Genomic DNA, 21,571 nt, shown 5'->3' with positions numbered 1-21,571 from the left:
TGACTTTCTTAGACACATTCATATTTTTGCACACCCTTAATACACACACTCACACATTATTCCTCCATTTCAGAGAACTACGATGGCTGGTGGGTTGATTTTCACAGTTTGGGTTTGATTTGAAAGAGAAGAAAGAACTCAAGCAGGTCACATGAACATGAAAGGCGGCATTCATGAGCTTTTTCACACACGTCTGCAAAACAACTGGCCACTTCTTAGCAGTCGCACTGTTATGTAACGCTCGCCGTGCTATTTCGCGTCAAACAACAGTAAACATAAACTCGACGCGTTGTTTTTTTGCAGCATGTCTCACAAGCAGAGAGGCTTACATGAATGCATTCTGTTTGCATGCATATATTCTGCAATCTGTTTGCCTTGAGTTTCCATTTGGAGGCCACAAGTTTCCATCTGACAAAAACAAGTTTGCCATAGTTATGACAAACAGAAGGTATTGTAAAATATCAATTTCACACTGGCAGTAGTGAATAAGGAGCTTGTGAAGGCGGTGGGAATTTAAGGGAGTGAAAAACAGAACAAAGGGACAATTGGTCAGGCCAAACCTCAAACCTCATGGGCCGAGATGGCCTGCGCAGTGTCCGCTGTGTCCAGGGCCGCCCCGCACATCAGAGTGTGTTTACACTCCGCGGGCCTACTACAATCACTTACTGCAGGAAAAACAAGCCCTCTTCTTTGAGCCCGCGGCCAAGAAAAAGCCACTTCTGCCTCCCTCTCGCAGCAAGAGACAAATTCAGACCATCTCTCTCCCACAGCCATGGAATCCAACAACAGGTTGGTTAAGGAAAACTGAACGGAAGATGACAGGAGACAAATTGTGGGGCGGAAAAAGGTTCACATTTTCTCTGAACCAAATGAAAGGCTTGGGAACGTGGATCTCTCAGCTCGTGTTTCTCACACAAAGATCAAGTGTTTGACATGCAAAGCCCCTCTCACGGTGCCAAGTTTATTGAGTGTTAGATGAAACTCAAAAAAACCTGCCTGTGTTGCATGTGTAGCAAATCAGAAATCCAACTCTTCTACAACAGTTTTCACTGGGTATGTCTCTGGCTATAAACTGTCGCACACCTGGAGATGGATTTGTTAAGGTAGGAGGGATTAGAATGAGAGAAAGCAAAGCGGGAAAGAGAGCAACAAAGACTGACACAAAAGAGAGCACAAGACAAACACAGACAGTCAGAAACAAAAAGAAGGAAGTTCTCCAGTCTTTAGTCTACATTCCTCAGCCCTGATGCCTGAAGTATCCTCAGATCCTGAACTTATACAATCATCCCCCATCTAAATCCTTGCAAACAATGCTCCTAGCCCAGGAGAGAGGGGGAGATATTCAGCACAGGTGGTGTCAGGTGCTTCCCAGTGGAGACAGATGGAGCAGGAGAACAGATTAGACCAGAACAGATACTCTGAGCCATTTGTTGGTCTCAGTGCCGCACAGGAAGCGAATTCATTCAATGCAGGAAATGACAAAGAAAAACCAAACACCTGTGTAGCTGCTAGAAAGTTATCATAAAAAAGCAGGTGAGTGAGTGAGCGGAGTGTTGAGTGATTCTCTTTTTCTTATTTAATCAACGCCGTAAAATTGCATAAGAATATTTCCTTTGGGCTGCAAAGTGTAAGTCAGTATAGTACGTGACCTCGAACAAGACACTACAGGCTGTGTTTACTGGAAGGGGTGTCAACTATGACAGGGCACAAAAAATGGAACACATGACGCTTCCTCAAGTTTATTAGTTTTAGACCATTGTTTGGGCTTTAAAACACTTGGTTTACATTGCTTGGTGAAATTCTCCTGTTTTGGAAGTCTAAAGAGGCAAGACCTTCAGTCTGTTTCTTTGGATCATTTGTATACAATCTTGGTATTTCAACTGGTATTTCAACTGACATGAACATATGAAGATATAAAAACATGTTAGAGTGACAAATTTCTGTTATCTCAACTTCTATACCATTGCTTTTCCACTTTTCTAAATACATGGGTCACATGCTAAAAGTCTCCTGCTTTCTGTCCCATAATTCAATATTAGCAGCTGCTTTCAAGCCAATATCCCCTCTTGACTCTGACGGTAAGCTTCCATGATGAGGGTCAAAAAGTTATTCGGATATCTCACTGAAATTTTAAAACTCTAAGATACTCACATATACAGGTATTAACTCTGTGGCTGGATGATTAAAACCTCTTTTTCATTCTGTACTTTTGAATTTGCCAAGAACAGCAGTTCACAAAGGTCTGTTGAGTCAATGTTTTCTTACGCCTTCACAAAGACGCTAAGTAGCAATTCATTTTTGTACAGCTTTGTTCATGTTTGAACTAATAGTGAAATGCTGGAGAACGTCGGTGTGCCAAGATCATTCAACACCTTCAAGGTAAGACACCGCTATCAATTCATAGTGTTACTGCAGCTTACATACCAGACAGCACCACCTCAATGAGGTCTCCTTCGTGGATGTCTTCTGCCGAGGTCAACCTCTGCAGGATGTTCTCATCATTCAAGTTGTGGCGGAACAGCAGGATCTTGTCGTACATCCCAAAGAAGCCGCACTCCGGGAACTGGAGAGAGGTGGAGATATGAGTGAAGATATGAGTAAAGTAAAGTAAAGCTGTTAGTGAAGTTCTAAGCCTGATAAATAATGACAGCGGCAATGTGTAAGCAGAATGTCTGGACATTAATGGCCACTGCACTGTGGTGGGTCCACGTCTCATACAGCAACTAGGAGACAAAGAATGAGAGAGGGATACAGATTGACTCTTTTATTCTGACTTACTGACGTATACAGTCTGTACAGTACACACAAGCACACATGCTCATTTTACACCATTAATGGTGTAGAACTTAATGCAAACATGAAATAATTATAATTAATTGCTCAGAAAATGAGGTAGTTTTGTATTGGGTAAAGTTTAAGTACACACAATGACTATGCTGGATTTCCCCAACTCAGCAGCCACCGTCACTGCCGGTGTCTGGGCCAAACTAAACCTAGACAATCCAGGTCTGACCCTGAGTGCACCGGCGTAAAGTCACGTGATCAAGGAAGGGGGTGGAGAGAAGGGTGGGAGAGGGAGACAGGGAAGGAGGAGGAGGAGGAGGAGGTAAACATCCTGAGAGGAGTAGAGGAGAATCAGCTCAAAAGGAAGTGCAGCGCCAGTCAATACTGAGTCACTTCCTGTACTGAGGGCAGCCCATCGCCTCTTAGAGAGCGATATTCTTGACACAAGGAAAGGTTACAGCTAAATTGAACAAATATATAGACAATAAATATATACAAATAACAGAGATTGCTAATATGTATGTACACACGGTAATCTGACTTAAAATTGAAGCTTGCGCTCCTGTTTTGAGAACCGGGGGGGTTGGTCTCTTGCCCTGCACAGCATAACATCACTGTGAAAGCCTGTCAGTGTGGAAAAAGCCCATCAACAGAAGATGAACATTCAGAGCTTTTCTGCATGGTTTGTATCAAAGTGGGAATTGGGGCGCAGTAATTTCATACCAAGGTTTGAGACCAGCCTCTGTGCCAAGCGGGATGGTACTGGAGGATCCAGCAGCTGTTTCCCGCAGAAACAGGGTCACGCACAATGGGCCACATAGAACAATGCCACTACGGCCCATGAGCACTGGGATTGGCAAAGCGTCTGGGCACGGGACACACAAGACACCTGGAGCCTTTCAACTGCCAAGAAACGCAGATACAGAGAGTGCAAGACAGATTGATGTGCTCAGGAAAACATGGGTGTATCAGATGACTCGTGTCAACAAAGCCAGAAGAATGAACCATCAGAAGGCAAACATCTAATTCGGCATCGGCACAGACACTGATGAATATTGACGCCTGCTCTGGTCTGTCAGGCAGCAGAGTGGACTAGTGGTTGGACAGTGAGGCACTCCAACAAAGGACCTGGTCCCCCTGCCCCCAACCTACAGTGAACTCCCAGTGGAGCCATTTCCCTTCAGGGATCAGTAAAGTACAGCATCATAACACAAAACATCATTTCTTGTACAGCAATGCGTTTTTCCCATAAAGGACCCACCAAGCACTGGGTGCTAAGCACTCATGAACTGTAGTTGAAGCATCACTATTCCTCTGTGTAGATATTATGCAACAGTTGCATTGGAAAGAATGCAATGTAAGGCACATTGGAACCAGGATATTGTTTCTGGAAACATATTCCATTCACCTCTAATGTGTTGGGCTGGAGGTAAATAACTCACTGGCATATATCTCAAAGCCAAAACTAAAAATACTGAAAATATTTTTTTATGTGATTTGGGTCAAGTGACCCTTTAAATAAATAATGCAATTTTAAGTGAACGAGAGGGTTGAATTACTGTATGATTTCCAACTCAAAATTACCTCAATAATTGCGAGAGTAGTCATTCCCAAATGGAGGCACTGAGGTTGTGTGAGGTTTTGTTAATTACACCAGTACAAACCCCTCAGAGCAAAAAGGTCCTGGGTACTGGCATTTCTACAGTATATGTGGTAACAGTCTGAATGCTCCCTCCATATTCCTGTGAGTTTTCTCCAGCTGTTTCACTTTTATCTCTCAGTCAAAAGAAATGCATGCAGGTCGGTCGCAGTGCAGATCTGTGAATGCTGAGAAAAGCTACCAACTCCCACGCCTGGGAAGTCCGGGCAGGATAGGTCCAGCTCTAGCTGGCCTTCTATAGTGCAAGTCACATCAGAACTAACTTTTTTTCCAACAAGGAGGGATGTGTTTTAATGTTAAAATGATAAATGAAGACAAAATGTTCACACACAATCACAGAGACACCTCACCACCATGATACTGCTTTGACTGGAGTTGATAATACTGTGGTGCAGACTAGAAGTAAGCCTTCACAAACACTGTGGGCCTGTGGTGTGTTTGAGCTTCGGATATTTTGGGACAGCAGTTCATCGTATAAAGACACCCTCATCCTTCCATATGTTACACAGGAGTCTACCATCGTCCAATCCTTGTGTGAAGAAGATTTCCACTGCGTCAAAACTATTGCAAACACAAACATGAGAAGCTAATAGTTATACGGAAACAGTTTGTGAATAGAGAATTCTGTGTAACACAAGGCACGTGCCTGTATAATGGAACATTTCCAACTCGCCTCCTCCTTCTGACATACTTACATCCTAAACCCTGTCACCCTCTGAGGTGATTAATACTATGTGGCTCAAACCACCACAGGCTACAGGGGCATCCTTCCTGAGCCGGCTGCAGTGTCACAGTGGGGTTTTCCTCCACTCGGCTGCTCCCCTACCCCGCACACACAAATCGCAGTTCGAGGCCCAAACCTAGCCAGCTGGAGTCACCCCCTCTTGGCACCATGTGCAACACTTTCCACTGTACAGAACGGGTCCCATTCCAGAGCAGGAGCATCTGCAGGCCAGCACGCAATAGCTGCGAGGGCAGAGGACACTACTTTTTTCCATGCCCCATTAAAGCAAGAGGAAGTCAGAGGTACAAGAACAATAGATTGGCAGGTTTAGGACACATTTTAACAGTATGTTGTTCAGATCGTACAGATAAAGTCATAATTGATGGCTAACTTGTGGGTGCATGCATGCATAAAACAGAAATCACTCTATCCACACACGTTTTCAGCTCCCAGCGAACATGCATGTAAAAATAAACCTCTACCGTGCTCCTACACACTTATGCACCCTCACACAACAACACCCACACATGCTACTGCATACATCTCTGAAGCCCATAGTGACTAAGCATGTCTTTTGTCATCTTCAAACGCAAATCCATTCAGCCGAGCAGCCGCGACCACACACGCACACCAAAGACCCCGGCGCAGAGGAGCTGTGTGTGAGGTCCACAAGTCAGGCTGGAAAGACGAGTGGAAAGGGGCTTTGCAGTAGTAAGCTTTTGTTAAACGAACTAATCCGCCATTGATATGCTAAATCCTGTTATAAGGAAAGAGAGTTAGAGGCAAGAGAGAAGAAGGAAGAGGGGAGATGATGGTGGGAGAGGGCCACATCTGAAATATGGTCCTATTTCATTGGCAGCCAAAAACAAATTACCTCAAGACAGCCATGAAAAAACAATCTGGTTTGAATAACGGAGTGTTTGGCAAAGAGGAATATTGATGCTTTCTCTTGCATAGCTATTGCTATCAGTTGCACTGTAAAGTTCAAAATGATAAATTAGGGAAATGACGAGTTAAAACTCATCCATGTACGTGCAATGATGAATGTAAAATTAAAACAGAAAAAAAAAAGAAAGAAAAAATCGCTAAAATAACACAAAAGCAATGTGTGAAAGAACTCAGTCACAGAGGACAATAAGGGGTTTTGTCGAAACAGAATAGCGCTTCACATGATTGCGTGGTTAGTGTTTCTGTGTATGTGTGATGTGTGGCAGAGGTGGGTGGCAAAAGGGAAGCAGTGTTGAGAGCGTTGCACAGGCTCTGACAGATGGCCATGTGATTACAGTAAGGAAAAGTATGCTGCTTGACCTCAGGCTGCCTCACACCTTTATTAGTCTGGCAGCAGGCCAGACAGATGTGGGATGAGGACAGAAAAACGTCCTGTTCAGGATCAGTCTGCATGAGCTAGAAGTTGCACATTCATATCAAGTTAGGCATACAATGCTATTCACAACAACATCCAGCTGTGTGCTGCTCTGTGAAGGAGTTTTAAGGCTTTAATATTATATACAATAGGCTAGCAAAATGGCTGCTACATGTCTTCCCCATTTAGATAAGAAGTGCAAATGCTGTTTCAGGTCTCGTCCACACTAATGTAGAACTGCAACTAACAATGTTCAATGTCACTTTTTCCAATTAATATTTTAATTATTTGGTCTATAAAATGTCAGACAATTGTAGAAACAATTCTACCACAGTTCCATGGAGCTCAAAATTATGTCATCAAATAGCTCCTTTGTCCGGCCAACCAAGAAATTCAGTGATCACATTAGATGAGGAAAATCAAACAATTCTCACATTTGAGTTTTACTTAAATAAATGAATAGATTATAAAACTAGTTTTTGGTGGTTTTTCTGTGGATTGACTCATTAATAAATTGACAAAATATTTTGTCAATTTATACTGATGCACTTAAAATTTATTTTTTTCTTCGCAGTTTTGAAAGTTATGAAAGTCAGCCTTTCATCCACACTAACACAGTGTTTTAGACCACCAACAATGGGTCTTTTCACAAACACTCTTCAAAGTGGATGCATTTGAAAATGCCGTTTTGTAATTCTGTATGATTGTCATGTGATCTTTGGCATCACACTGTCATGTGATTTGTTTTTGATAATTATGACTTGCTGGCCTATGCCATTTTTAATTTTTACCCTGTGAATAATTAATCTGACATAGCCAGACATTGTATGAACCTTAAGGTGGTCTGGTGATATTAAAGCACAATTGTTAGTTAAGAAACAGTAAGCTGTTGTTACACATATATATTTGCATTAAGAAATCTAACCACAGACGCTTTTATCCAAACTCACAGCCAATCAAATGGAGGCCTAGGACTTCCAACAAGTTAAATTCTTAGTCTTACTATGTGGGATTACTGAACTGCAAACAACAAACATATGTGAATTATAGGCGCGTGGAGAAATAAACCTTAAAACGCTAGAGTGGGTGGAAAACAATAGACCAAAGTCCAGCTGGGAAACTGTGTTGAAGGTAAATGAAGTCTCTCTCTCCGCAACTACATCTGAGGTGCCCTTCATACTTAGCCCCAGGCTGAAGACTGGTGTTGTACTGGTCACAATGTGCAAAAGTCAATAGATGGTCTTTTATATTATGGATAGGCTTTATCATTATAACAGTAGAGGGTAGACAGCTATCTAACCTCCCTGCAGAGGACACAACCTAAATATGTTCATTAAGGTACTGGGTTCTTGTGAAACATTTAACTAGAGTCAGGAGGTAGAAGGTGGTTGTTCATTTAGCTTGAGGTGGTAAGATAAAGACTGTCACAAGATCAGTGTAAAAGGTGCTTTTTCTCACCAGATAAATGAGTCCATTGACTGATAAACTTGCGACTATTTAAAAGTGCCATGACACAGACCACACGGTCCTTGAGACCACCAGAAGACACAAGATTTTGATTTCTATTTGTTTCTGTTTTATATGTGAAGAGAGCCCCAAATTAGACCTTAAATGGAGAAAAATAACAAGAGCTGGATCAAATGGCTACTCAAAACTTGGTAAATAACTCCGCAGCTTAATGAGTTTTGATGTACAGCAGACGTGCTGAATTGGCATGCTCCACAGTAAGTTATGAAACCATAAGTTCCACTGAGCCCTAGTGAGGGTTTCACAAATAGGAAAACATGTTTTTATGTCAAAACAATGTGGAAACCATTGTTTGACTTTGAGGTGTATGTTAATGCCCACAACAGAGGAAAGTATACTTCAATAACTCGTCAAACGAATGCACTGGAAAATCCAATTATGTGCTCATGCGAACCTTGGGGGAAAGCTGTGTAATTACTTTGTTCAAGTCACATCAAATACAGTGTGGAAAACTGTGTTAATCTATTAAAGTCAACAGTGGGATTGTATTTGTTTTCATTATATATTATTAATGTAGTACCAAGCAAACGTTTTCCACACAGCATGGTACAAGAAACACATGTGCGGCGAATTGTACAATTACTAGATGTGGGCATCAACATAATTCATTTGTCACTTGGAGTGAGGCATCAAAAGGGAGCACACTGGGAACACTCTGCTTTTCCACTGTCTCTTTCAACATTTAGGGTTTTTGGTCCTCCATTAACAGTTTCCATATAATTTGGCTGCAACATTTTCTAAATAATTCACTTTGATGTCACCATGGCACTGTAGGTATGAAGCAAATTCAATAAAAACATACATTAGTCTTAGGCAAAAGCAACCAATTACATTTTTTAAAGGCATTAATTTTCTTAGTATTTAGGGGAGGGAATGTTGCTTGGAGCTTAATGAGCTGACTGGAATCGACAGTGAGCAGAAAATGTCATAAACACTGCGTTGAAGTCCTACCATAACCATAACAGTGCACATGAACTACCTAACACATTGCTACGTAACCTGTTGTGACCCTTACAAATAAAAAATGATTGCCAACGAGCAAAAAAGATTCAATTTCACATCTGTCCTGTTTGAAACATTATGCAGGGTGTTTCAATATACTGTATCTCTACTGGCCACAGTCCATGATGAAATAAGTACAGTAATTGCTTCGAATGTGCTTCCTTTCTACTCTGCAGCCGGTGCATGAAAAGAAAGGCCACAAGATGCGTGCTTCATTTCAATGGTACATTACATAAAACTATTTGCTCCTCCGTTTGCAGGCACAGGCCAAGGAAAACACACTACAGCTGGAGGCAGAAAGAGCAAAAAGGGGGGCGCTCCGTGTAGCTGACTGACAAAGCACTACCCTCATATGGTTTATATTCAAGCAGGCATCTTTGTACAATTGCAGGATCACACAAACTCATCCCAACACACTCCACAACATACACACATTCATAATATGAGCTCCTCCTGAAGTCGAGTCAGCTTCTTTTTTCCGCTGCAAAAGGAAGACTCCACTAAGTGTAACCAACTAAGGCAGCCACATGTAGCGGAAAGGAAACTCATTTGGTGGGAGAGCGGCAAGAGAAGCTGTGACTTTCTCACTCTACGGGCTGACTAACTTGTTTCCTTCCATGTGGCGAAATATGGCTCATAGTTCATTCATAGTGTTTAATGCATGAGGCTGTATCATCGTGGAACACGGCAGCATGTTCTTTAAAACAACAGATCCCAGTCTGAATGACGTCTGACGCTTCTCTGCGCTCAAAGCTTCAGTCAAGCGTGGAATAAAGCTTTACTTGGTATACATCTGCCGTAATAGTCTGTTTCAAAGTGCATGACACCGTGGCAATACTATTTCAGAACTGTAACACACACTACACAAGCTGAGAATCTCCACGGCCACTCAGCTGTAACTATCACCGCTTTGTGCAGCTGCATTGTGCAGACAAGAGGCAGCATATTGACAAAGCAACTCATTGTCTGACCAACATCTGAGAGCCCTGGACCACTTCTCACTTCTTGTGTTTACCCTGCATGTTTCAGAGAAGTGTGAACACTGTAGCCTGGCTCTGGCGTAGCTGGCTCGTAAGATGAGAAACGCAAGGGGTTTGAAAAAGTGCCACGTGTTCATATGCAATTAATTCACTCCTGGTTTCCCTCTTACCGTAAGCTGAGAGCGGTGTGTGTGTGTGTGTGTGTGTGTGTGTGATTGCAGACTATGTGAACATGAGTGTCTGTCTACATTTCTGGTGCAGACAAGGTGGAATCACAACTCTAACCACTGAGTTAGGTCCAGGGTCTCGTTCAGACCACAGTGTAGTAAGAGACTCTACACCTGTCATCCTAGACCTCTTTCAATCATCAGGAGACTCTAACAAAGCTATACCGCTTACCCAATTTACATCAACCACAATAGCTGATGGTTTCCAGCCAAATCTCTTCCTGGTTGTGCCTCTCCAAAGTAAATCCCCCAATTATTTCGCCAGGCTTTTGATTATTCGAATCCAGAGAAACAATACTCTTCTGGGGCAATTTGACCTAAAGTACAAAAGCAGTGGAGTGAAAGGGAGATAATGGTGATGAGGTCACTTTTTGGTTAGTAGCCACTGTATCCCAGATGAGAGCCAGGTGGCTTTTGGCTTAATAGCACCAATTCTTTACATACATGACAGAAACTGCCTCATCCCTCTTCAGTAATGATGTTCTGCACATGTGTTGGTGTTTGCCTGCATGCATCTGTGTATGTATGAGTGAGTGTGTGTGTGTGTGTGTGTGTGTCTGTGTGTGCATGAGTACTGCATGCATTAACAGTGTCCAGAGGCCAAGCAGAGAAGAGGAAGGCTGAGTCACAGGATCTAAGGCCTCTCAGGAAGAGAGCAGTGTGATCTAAGACATGCTTGGCCAGGCCCCCGCACACTGCTGATGAGTTATAGCCCCGCTGCGCTCCTCTGCCAGCGCCTCCGCCTCAGAGATATACTGCAGTACACACTCCATCTCCCCTTCTCTGGCTTGGAGTATCAGGGGACAGCCGCCAGATTCACCTCCACACGGGGCAAATAAACAGGTGAACCTGAGGGGAACTTTTGTGAGATTGATGGCGACTGCACTTTCTCTTGTTCTGGTAGAGCAGGAGGTCATAAGGTGCGCAGTAATAGCAGGATGTAGGAACATGCTGCTGTTACTCAACAGAAACATTAATAATTGCTGTGGGTTGTGCGTTACAGAAAGTGGGCAGGCACTGGCTGCTTGAGGTTTTCTCTTTCTTTATGATTAATAACGAGGCATAACTTTTACAGACGTTCTTTGGTTGAATTAGCAGTTTCACGGAAATACAATTGTACCTATGTAAAAAGAACTAAACTCAACAAAACTAAACACACAGCCGAGCCAAATTCCAACACTCAGGCTGTCACCTTCTTCAAAACATAGACACCAAAAAGCAATTTCTCAGAACATTTAAATACACAGACAAGAATAATAGCAAGTGCAGTGTCGAGAAAAGCCATTTCAACGCAGGCACACAGACTGAACAGGCTGTGCTGCTCCGCCAACCACAGCAGATTGGAGAGCAGGAGCAGAGAGAATATGGAAACAGGGAGCGGCTCTGAGGGGAACCAACTGAACAGCGAGTACGACTGGAGACAGAGACACAGTGACAAAAAAAAAACGAGTCATGCTGAGTGGCTGACTGTTTCCCTTGGCTTTACAAATGCTCAAACAAACCAATCAAACAAAAGTGGAATTGTAATACAACGACTTGTCTTTCTGTTTTGCCTGTGGCGCTTTTCGTTAGGGCAGATGTTGCTTATTAAATTCTTGAGACCTTTTCCCTTCATAACACAGTAGGTTACTTGTTGTATTCTTGTATCAACGTGTAATTGCACTTCCCCTGCCACCTTGCTATCAGTTTGACACATCACTCTCTACACTGAAGGACAGGAAAGGCAAACAGTACTGAGAAAACAACACATAATAAGACATTCTGCAACCTGCTCCTGCTGCAGGGATCAATAACACCATGCTGATATGACTGTTTAGCTACACCATATGGTCTACATTGCAGGACACTGAAAATATTTTTGGCATGTTAACACATCTGCTAAGATCTCGATTATGACATCTGTTTTGTACTAGCCTTTTGAGCTGAGAAGGTCGTCAGTTCAGAAAAGTGACACCAGTGATTAACCAGGTCTAATAATCAAGGGTTAATATCTTGAAGAGGGCAGTTTCCATGTCATTGCCCCCCCCCCTCCTCTTCAGCATTTGTCACGGTTGAGGTCCTCTAAGTGTGCTGAGGTTGTCAGCAAGTGCAGTGAAGAAGGAACTACAGTCTAAGGAGCAGAGAAACTCAAGCCGTTAATGAGTAAATTAATACGGGAAATGAGATATCCTCTTCCAGCGAACTGTGTTATGCTGCAGTTACAAATATGAATGGTGACTAGTGGAGTCTCTCAGGAAGTACTCCTAAATCACTACATGTGGCTGGCTTCACAAAGACAAAGTCACTACCTGAGAATCCTAAGAGTATTAAAATGGTTCAACATCACTGCTGCCTACCACTTCAATATAATCACAATTGAAAAGCCCATTCAGCCAGCATTAACAGAGATTGGAGTGATGCAAGATTATCTCCCGCCACTGGCAAAAGTCAAGTATGGTGAAGGGCGTTTGAGCAACCTAGTAGTCCAGAAAATCCAAAGCAAAGCCACACTTGGTGGCAGGAGCGGCCTACTATTGATGGTTCTGGCACCGACTGAATGGCAGGACATCAGTCATATGGTGGCCGCAACCCCTCTTCTGTGCCCCATGCAAGGCCTGCCAACAGGGCTGCCCCAGCCTCCCCTGCCCCCTTTCCCTGGAGAGGACCACTCTGTCATTCTCTGAGTCTTGTGGCCGGGCCCTGTGTTCTGCCTTGCCACTTTACATTTAGAGAAGAGCAAGGCGGCAGAAATGTGCACTACAGATGGTAGAAATTACTTAGCTCACTTAACTTCAGAGATATTTTTTTTCCTTTTTCTTCTCTCTCTCCCTTTTCCACAAATTACTCCAAGACTGGGGAAATTGATAGATTCCTGGTGCAAGTACAGGCTTTTAAGTTTCTTTTTAGTTTAGTTTTTTTCAGAAATCCCAATTGCGATATCAATTTAGTCAACTCTACGGCTTTGGAATATATCAGTAATCCTGCCGATGAACACTGAAAACCATCAAAGTTGGAAAAAAAAAGGCTACGGCCATTACAGTGTGCATTCAGAACCAATACCAACAGAGAATATTTTGACTCATGTGTGACCTGTTTTTCCTTGAGAAGGAGCTGAATGTGCTTTCCAGGAAACGTCTGGCCTCATGTATATCACACATAAAGCCCTGCGCTGTTGGGACGTCCTCTGGGGTGAAATATGGCTGCCAGCTCCATAGGAACATGCAGATGTGGGCTTATATACTGTCGAAGGGAGGGAGGGAGGGAGGGAGGGAGATGGTGGTGATTTATTTCCCGTGTGTTTCAGTTAGTTTTGCTCGATGTGAACTGCAGTCTCTCCATTTTCCATCTGCACCCTTCTTTCTTGCTATTTTCTCTTCTCATTTAATCTCCCCTTACCCTTTTTTAGTTTTGTTGTTTTCTATGCATCCCTTTACCGTGTCCCTCTTCATGACAAACCTTAACGAAACATAAAGATCTTACATGAAAGTGCTGGTGAGATTACAGTCATGAATTGATTGTGTATTCTAAAGCTAAATCTTCTGATCACATTTAGACACAAAAACCTCTGCTAAACAGAGCAATCACCAAAGCATACAAATGCTAACCGAAGAACGCCGTCTCTACTGTTGCAACTCAATCTAATTAATCTTGAAAAAGGAATGTTGAGCCGATCTTGTTTTCCCTGCCAAGTGTTACCTTGCATCATGCAAGTGATATTACTCAAAGGTTTAGAACAATCCAAATCCTTCTGTTTTTATAATACTCTGCTATTTTACGGTACGTTGTCCAATGTAGCCTGTTTCTGACTCAAAAAGGCCTTTGTCTCGCTAATTACAGAGGCAGCTGTACAGCCCTCAACCAGAGACTGGGAGTTACAGCTCTGACAAAACCAGTAGGGAAACCTGCGGCTGCGGCAGCTGCCTTTCACAGCATTTCCAGCTGGAGTGAAAACGTAGCAACATCCTAAGGACAAGCGCTAAAATTAAAGTATTCATAAAACCAACATTTGAGGCAAAGGTTTAATGTTATTTTCCATTACCTATGCCAAAAGAACTTCAAATTTCCTTCCTCCTGCTAAGCTTTATCAGCCCCTTTGATAGCAAGAAAAACCTTTAACTGATGCCAAACTCTGGCACAAACACTGTAAATTCTCTGTTTATATGCAACACATTTGCTGCCAACATTCACCAGAAAATTCAATTGTGTCTTTGTAGGATATTAAATACAGTCCCATAAAGAATGAAAACTAAACTGTGTCGATCGTGCGAATTGCCGTTACAGCATCCATCAAAATTTGTCAGATGTTCAGTACTACTAAAGTAAGTGTTTAGCTTCAAATATTTCAGTTTCCTAGCAGTCTAATCCCACCCATCCCAAACATCACATCATCCTCCAAAAATGCCTGGGTGAAGAGGAATGTTCTGTAGCTGGCTGGCTATCCAGGCTGACCAGCTGGCTAACTGGGAGTCATTCTCAGGGAGTCGTGAACTTTTGTCCCGCCACTGCTCCCTTGCTGGCTGCACGAGAGGCCTTGGGCGACACCAAACAGGAAGCGCTCAACAAGTGGAAGCTATGGATGTTTATCTCGCGCCATTCATCAAGCCAAAGAACCAGACAGAGAAGTCGGGACCCGACCAGTGAAACAAGACTGTCCCGACTGGGAGTTGCATGTAGCCGCTGGGGGGCTGTCAATGCGTGTCGTGGGTCAAATATGGCCTGGATGGTACCCGACTGGGAGGGTCGCCACCACCCACTGGCTGGCTCCCTTCATCTTTTCTCACAGTCCTCAAGGAGCCTGGCTCAGAATTGATACCTTTGTGCCAAGCTGTGACGCTAAAATCGGCATATTTTAGAGTATTCAGTAGATTGCAGGAGCAGTAACCACAATAGCTGCTATAAGAGACTGAGACTGAACCTATCAAGATCAGGTTTTCCTCGGACTGAAGTTAACCTTAACCACTAAAGTTGGTGAATGTGGTCCAAACCACTACTATCAAAAACAACTTCAGATCAGCACAGAGAACAGACAGAAAGTAAATCTATACTGTGGAAGCTGGCCAAGTCATGTGGTTGAGTCTTTAGCAGGAAGAGGAATGAGCCGTACAAAATCTATACAATACACCGCTATGTGTAACAGGCTGCATGGCTCCCTGTCAAACAATGAGACTGATTCAAAACTAAAGGCTTCAGGAAAGACATGAAATTTCAAACTTGAAGCCATAACACATTATACACAGTAAAAGAGACCACATGCAAACATCTGTTAATCTCACAGCTGTCCAACTTCATCCAGAGTGCATCTGCTATAGCATACAGGCTTGTATCCATGGTTTCTAGTGTGCTTTCTCAGCAAACATCAAGCGTCTTGATTGAAAAAAGGCTCATTGAAATTTGGACATGAGCTCGTTTGTCATGATGTTGCTGTCTAGTATTAGCAACAAAAGTGCAACAAAGTAAAGCACTCACTTCACCAGAAAACCAAGTTTCTATCCTTAAGCTATGGTCACAAGCTTTGAGAACATAGTGAAAGAATAAGATGGCAGATACAAGCAGCCTAAATGAGGGTTCTGTGTAGAATGGCTGGGCCCACTGTCTGCAACAAAAAGTATGAATGTTAAGCTGGAGTTATACTTTTGCATTAAAAGGTTACATGTGTAGGAGGTTACACCATAGCTGACATTTTCCTCCTGATAAACCTAACCACACTTTGGGGCTACTTTACCGAGTCCACAAGAACTGTGATTGGTCTGCTTGTGTTTTGTGAAGCCGGTGGAAACACCACAGACCTTTTGTTCACTTGGAGCACCATGCCACTCTATATGGCTGAATTGATGTAAACACACCAATTGCAAGGTCTTAGTCTCCTATTCAGTAACGAGACAAGGCCAAATAATTTTACCTTGATGTCCCTGAACTCCAGTTTTATAATTGTGTATGTGTAGGCCAGCATCTCCCTGTATCACAAAGTAAATAACAGAATGTAAACACACTTACTGCAGGGAATACAGGCAAATTAAATACAATATATGCTGCTTCTAGCAATGCGGTGGTGATATCAGCTAGTGAAATATGATGCTCAAGTACAAAGTTGGCTATAAATCCAGCTTTACTGTTCCAAAAGGTCAATGAGGGGAAGGAGTTGAGGTAGTTTGGATTCGTAATGGGAAAAACCCAGGGCTGAGATAGGACACAGTGGAGGAACTACATCTTCAGCATGCCTGAAAGCACAGTGAGAGGCCATGAAAAGAACTACTAAGAAAATCTAGGCTGCTGTTCTTGCCCTGCTGGCACAGTGACCCAGACCCAGATAATCAGCACGAAGATGGACAAATTGCTCAGGATGAAGGCTACCACATGGTTGATATCACGGTTTACATACAACTAAATCCCCCTCTGAAAGTTCACAGCAGCTGACACAGCAGAAAACTTGACACTGAATGGACAGATTTAAGTCGGGATAAGCATCCCTGTTTGTTGCATGGCTGAGTGGTGAGTCACTTTGTGAAGCAGGCCAGCTCTCAGCGGAGGAAACAGCAGCCCTAAAGCGGGAATGCATTTCCATCCAGACTATCTCCATACAGATATTACCACATAAAGTCTAAAGCTTTTTCCTGTCTCACCTCTGCTGACAGACACCTGAGGTTCTGCTGACAGGAGACATCCTGGGACGACTGTCAACGGCTGAACTAGGGTCAGAGATCTTCAGCTGGAAAAGTTGGCCAGGATGAGCAGACTTTGTAAAAAGGCTCAGCATTGCCATGCATATTTTAGAACAAGAAGCGAGGCAGGGATGGACTGGAGAGTGCAGAGGGCCTACAGTCACATTTTCCATTGATATCAAAGCCATATGGCTGGATGTCATGAAATAGTTGAGGCCGTACACTGCATTTGGCAGTGTTTAATAGAAGAAATGCACAATAATGTGGAAGAAAGGACTGGATATGTTCTGCGGGGATGATGTACAGTATATTATGATAAAAAAGGATGTACAGTGTATTCAGATGATTATTGTACAAAGCCTTTTCGAAGTTCCCATGACTGTTGGCCATAAATTATACAGTTTCCTGCCATATCTTATAACAGTGCGTGGCATCTAGATTAATGCATATGATATGAAGCGATACACTGATAGCAGTGTACATAGGCGATAGGTGATCATGATCTAATCGTGGCAGATTATCAGCACCCACTCAGCACACTACACTGATTTTCTTTATGGACTGTCTTCAAAGCGTCGTATTTCCCACCCTTTTCCTGTTGCAGATTCTTGCAACTGTGCCAATATGTTACAGGATCCATGTAAATATGCGCAGCGATGAGATTTTCTGCTCTGCGGACCAGAACTGTTCATAACTAGCTAGTGAGAATCAGCAGACCTCGTAAAGAACAACAACATTACCCTGCTCCTCTGGAATGTCAACTTGGACAACATGACACCAAAGGACACAGACTCAATACAGATAGCTTCTTCACTAGCTTCCCCTTGTTGTTCCAACACAAGTTTGCTCCTCACCCATTTTCCATCATCATCATCATCATCATCATCATCATCTTAAGTACAAATATAGCTCTGACTGACCTAAATGTTCAGATTGTGGTGGCTGATGAAAGTGCTTTGTTTAATCACCCTCTTTTTATTCAGTCAATGATAATTACAGACACACAGAGTAATCATCATTATACACAAGAGGTTAAAAAACAGCGACGTGTGAATGCACACAGGAGCCATTTCATTATTCCAGCGGGCTTTGCACACCATTAATCCCACAATGAAGTACACATACATGGGCTCAAAGAAGACAATTACTGAGTAAGAGGTTTAGAGCACCTACATGTGTGTACAAACAGGGTATATTTAGTAAATAAATAATAACAGATGTTATCAAATGTCTATTTTAATTTGCAACACGTACTGTAATACTTAGTGTACAAATGTACTGCTGGTTTCATGCTCCAGTTTGTGTCAAATACTTTTTTGATCTTATTTGGTTTTTGTAGTAGGGCAATGAACATATTTTTCTGACAGAGAAAACCACTTCACATAAAAGGCATAACATCTGTGGTGTTGCAGTTTTATGACGCTTATTATTATATGGGGCCACTTTGAATTAGAAACTAAAATTTAAATGTTTTACCCTCATTGTTACTTTGCACATTATAAACAGGCACAAACACACACTGGTATACACAAACCATGAGATCAGGGCTACCCCTTTCAGCACAAACGAACAAGAACAGGCAAATTAAAGCTGGCGCCGTTGATTTGCAACTCAGGATATTCTCACACGAGCAAATATGACAAGGCAAATGACGTTGAACGGACGCAGCCTATACTTGTGTTTAAAGCCCCTTCTTATGCAGAGGCTACACTCCAGTGTCATTACGCATTGACAATGTCAAGGAAAATAAAGTAGGTCCAGCATCACACAGGCAGAGCGAAACCACTGAGTAGTTCTGTATACGAGCTTCATGCGTGCACTTGCATCATGTAAGTGCAGCAACATTATACCACAATGTAAATAACTGGCGCTACTAGACTGTGTCCTGTAACTGGAGGAGCATCGGTGCTGTTGTGTGCATGCTTCTGCGGTGTTTGACTCATTTTGGGGGCACGAGGCCCAGATGTCTCCTTTGGAAAACAAAACCTAAACAGATGAATATGGTAGAAGATGGCAAAACACATGTTGGTGCATCATGTTGGCCCTCAGCTGCCTTCGGTATGACTGCTAACTGTAATAGGTTTGCATGTGCTTACACTTCGGAGGACATTGGAGAAAAAAAAAAGTTTGATAAGAGATGTCCTTTCAAACTGGAAACAGAGTGTGAGTCATGTGAAAAGGTGCTCAAATGAGACAAGACCCCTACCTTCTGGTCCACTATGGAGCACACCAGGTCCTTGACAGAGGACAGCGACAGGTCATTGGCTTCCAGGTTCACCGTCTCTCTGGTCAGTCCTATCTGCAGCAGGAAGGACACCCCATGGAAGGAACTGCGGGAGTTGGTGGGGCTGGGGACACTGTGACTGCCGTTGGACAGCCGCGTGTAGATCGGTCCGGGCGGGCTCGACGACGGATGGAGAGAGTGGAGAAAGGCTCGAGGTAAGGATGGGGGAGAGGAGGCAGACATTGGGTTTCTTCCAATGGCAACGTGAAATGCTGAATAGTAGAGGTTTTAGTGAGGGCTGGCAGAAAAAAGCAGGGTTGGATCTCTGTGGACAGACTCTTGGTAGGGGGGATCTTTGGTCCTCATCAGTCGTAGTGAGTCATCACTGTATGTTTTTATCAAAGCAACATTGTTTTTAAGAGGGTAATAGCCGATCCGCCCACCTGAGCTCACGCAGCACACACTCATTCACTAGAAGGGGCAGGTGATGGGAGGAAAAGTCTCTATCGATCCGCAGACTTGTGCAGTAAAATCACTGCAACAGCCTTCATATCCTGGAGTGGTGCTCCTTCTCCTTACTGAGGTCAGTAATCCACTCTGACCACAGGAAGCCTGTCAGCACACACACACACACACAGACCAACACAAATAGAACCTTTTTTTATAATGACAAAAGTATTCACCTATCTGAATACAGTAGAGAAAGCAAAGCACCGGTGCACATTAGGCTGTCATTCTGTTGTAAGGCAAAGCAGCCCCGCTGTATGAATGAAAGAGCTACTTTTCTTCCCACTGTGAACACTTTTTAGCTCAGTTCATTTAGAAAAACACGTTTCAGCCAATCTGCCTTCTCAATTAACGCACACAGAAACGGATTTCACCACCCACTTTCCAAACAGGCACGTACTTATTTGAAATCAAGACCACCAACCCTTCTTCAGTGTTTACCTGTGCTGGAACTGTCTCTTTAAACTCGAGCACTTCACTTCTCCCTGGCTATCTATTGGAGCACGACTTGTTGCTGTTGGTTAGCATTGTTTTGATTGCAAGTAGCCTACTTCCCAGAGTTAGCTTTAGGCTAACTCATATTGCCTTTTTGGGACATGGACCGCGCTAAAGGAGCCATAAATTAAACGTTTGTGTATGATATCATTACTTTTAACTTCGAAGCTTTTTTTTTTTTTACTTTTGTTTTATTTAAAACAACTTATCATCGCAACAGGCCTTTAAGCTCGTGCGCAAAAACACAGACAACAACCTAAAAGACACGTAAAAGTCGATAAAGCGTATCATTTGTGTGTTTACAAGAATTCAACCTCCACAAACATCTGGAACCAAGGCTTCTGAACATCTGCACCCCTCCCACTTTCGATTGGCTCGCTGGCAGAACACAACCCGAGTCGAGAATGCCAGCAAAACAAGTTATACAAGACCCGAATTTACACATTCAGTGGACACTTTGTTACAGTCGGGCTGTACCTCCACGTAGAGCCCGTTTAAAACGTCGCCTTAACTATGTCTGAAATGATACTTTACCTTCACAGTCAGCGAAGGGAGCTTTTCTTTCCATTGTGAGTGGACTGAAGAAAGTTTGTAACTCCATCAACCGAGGGAAGCGGGGACCGAAGTTTATATTCTGCACTTTCTGGAAGTCAAAGCGCAGCGTCGTAGCCTACACACAGCAAATACCGACATAAATTGTTCACACAGGCGCTCTGAAACTAATCGAGTCGTCCATTTATTTTCTCTTATCTTTTTAGTTCAGATTGTAAATTCATGCGCATCTTATTATCCTTCCAGCTGTGACTACTCCCCCCGCTAAACGAGAAAAAAAAAAGAGAGCAGCAGCCGTGGCTGGGGCTTGGAGTCTTTTTATTATCTCCGTATAACTGACTTTCCATGTGTGGGGAGGAAAACTTGAACTACAGTCCCTGTGAAGCAATGGCGCCTCCGATGGAGCTCAGACCAATGCGCATGTGCCTTTCTTTTCCGTTATTTCAACTTGGTCATGCCAAGAAAAAAAAAAACTTTATTCTACACGACCCAGATCGGTTTGTAATACACTGTGGGTCCCAAAGTGGGGTCCAGGAGTTCTCACAGGGGCTTGAAGGGGTTCTTATGTCCCCAGCAAAATGAAGAGTGTATTGAATTCAGTTTTCTTTTGGAAATAAACAAAGAAAGTAGAAGTTTGAGTTCTCTCATCATAAATTTCAGACTTTACTGTGCTGTCTCTCAGCATAAGGACAGCTTAAAATTGGGGCATGTGGACTATTATCTCTGCTTAAGGACTCTGACATGGGAAATGTAGGTTCACTTTATTAGATATGGGGACTCTAACTGTTAAATTAACTGAACTTCTAACGATTTGACATAAAAAACAGGAAGAGGGACTTGATTTTGCAAGGATGCTTTCGTGTTTTCAGACTGCCAGCTCATGTTTTT

At 43.0% G+C, this 21,571-nt stretch overlaps 1 protein-coding gene across 4 annotated transcripts in view; it reads right to left on the bottom strand.

Moving 5' to 3' along the window:
- prkd3 (protein kinase D3) overlaps positions 1–20,989 on the bottom strand; it is a 35,530-nt gene extending 14,541 nt beyond the window's left edge. Inside the window, exons 1-3 of one of the 4 annotated variants that reach the window (XM_035674025.1) lie at positions 20,666–20,989; positions 19,112–19,741; positions 2,425–2,563 (exon numbers count right to left, since the gene is read on the bottom strand). In XM_035674025.1, the coding sequence (XP_035529918.1) occupies positions 2,425–2,563; positions 19,112–19,372 (400 nt within the window). In that variant the 5' untranslated portion in view covers positions 19,373–19,741; positions 20,666–20,989. Of the gene's footprint in view, positions 1–2,424; positions 2,564–19,111; positions 19,742–20,665 lie in introns of those variants that run through there. The other 3 variants (XM_035674026.1, XM_035674023.1, XM_035674024.1) reach the window with 3 other exon arrangements.
- Between the last annotated feature and the right edge of the window lie 582 nt (positions 20,990–21,571).

The sequence above is a fragment of the Morone saxatilis genome, unplaced genomic scaffold, assembly GCF_004916995.1.
Source record: "Morone saxatilis isolate NCDOM2014 unplaced genomic scaffold, NCSU_SB_2.0 Contig3, whole genome shotgun sequence".
NCBI lineage: Eukaryota > Metazoa > Chordata > Actinopteri > Moronidae > Morone > Morone saxatilis.
The sequence above is the reverse complement of the archived record's forward strand: the minus strand, read 5'-3'. Positions and strand labels throughout refer to the sequence as shown.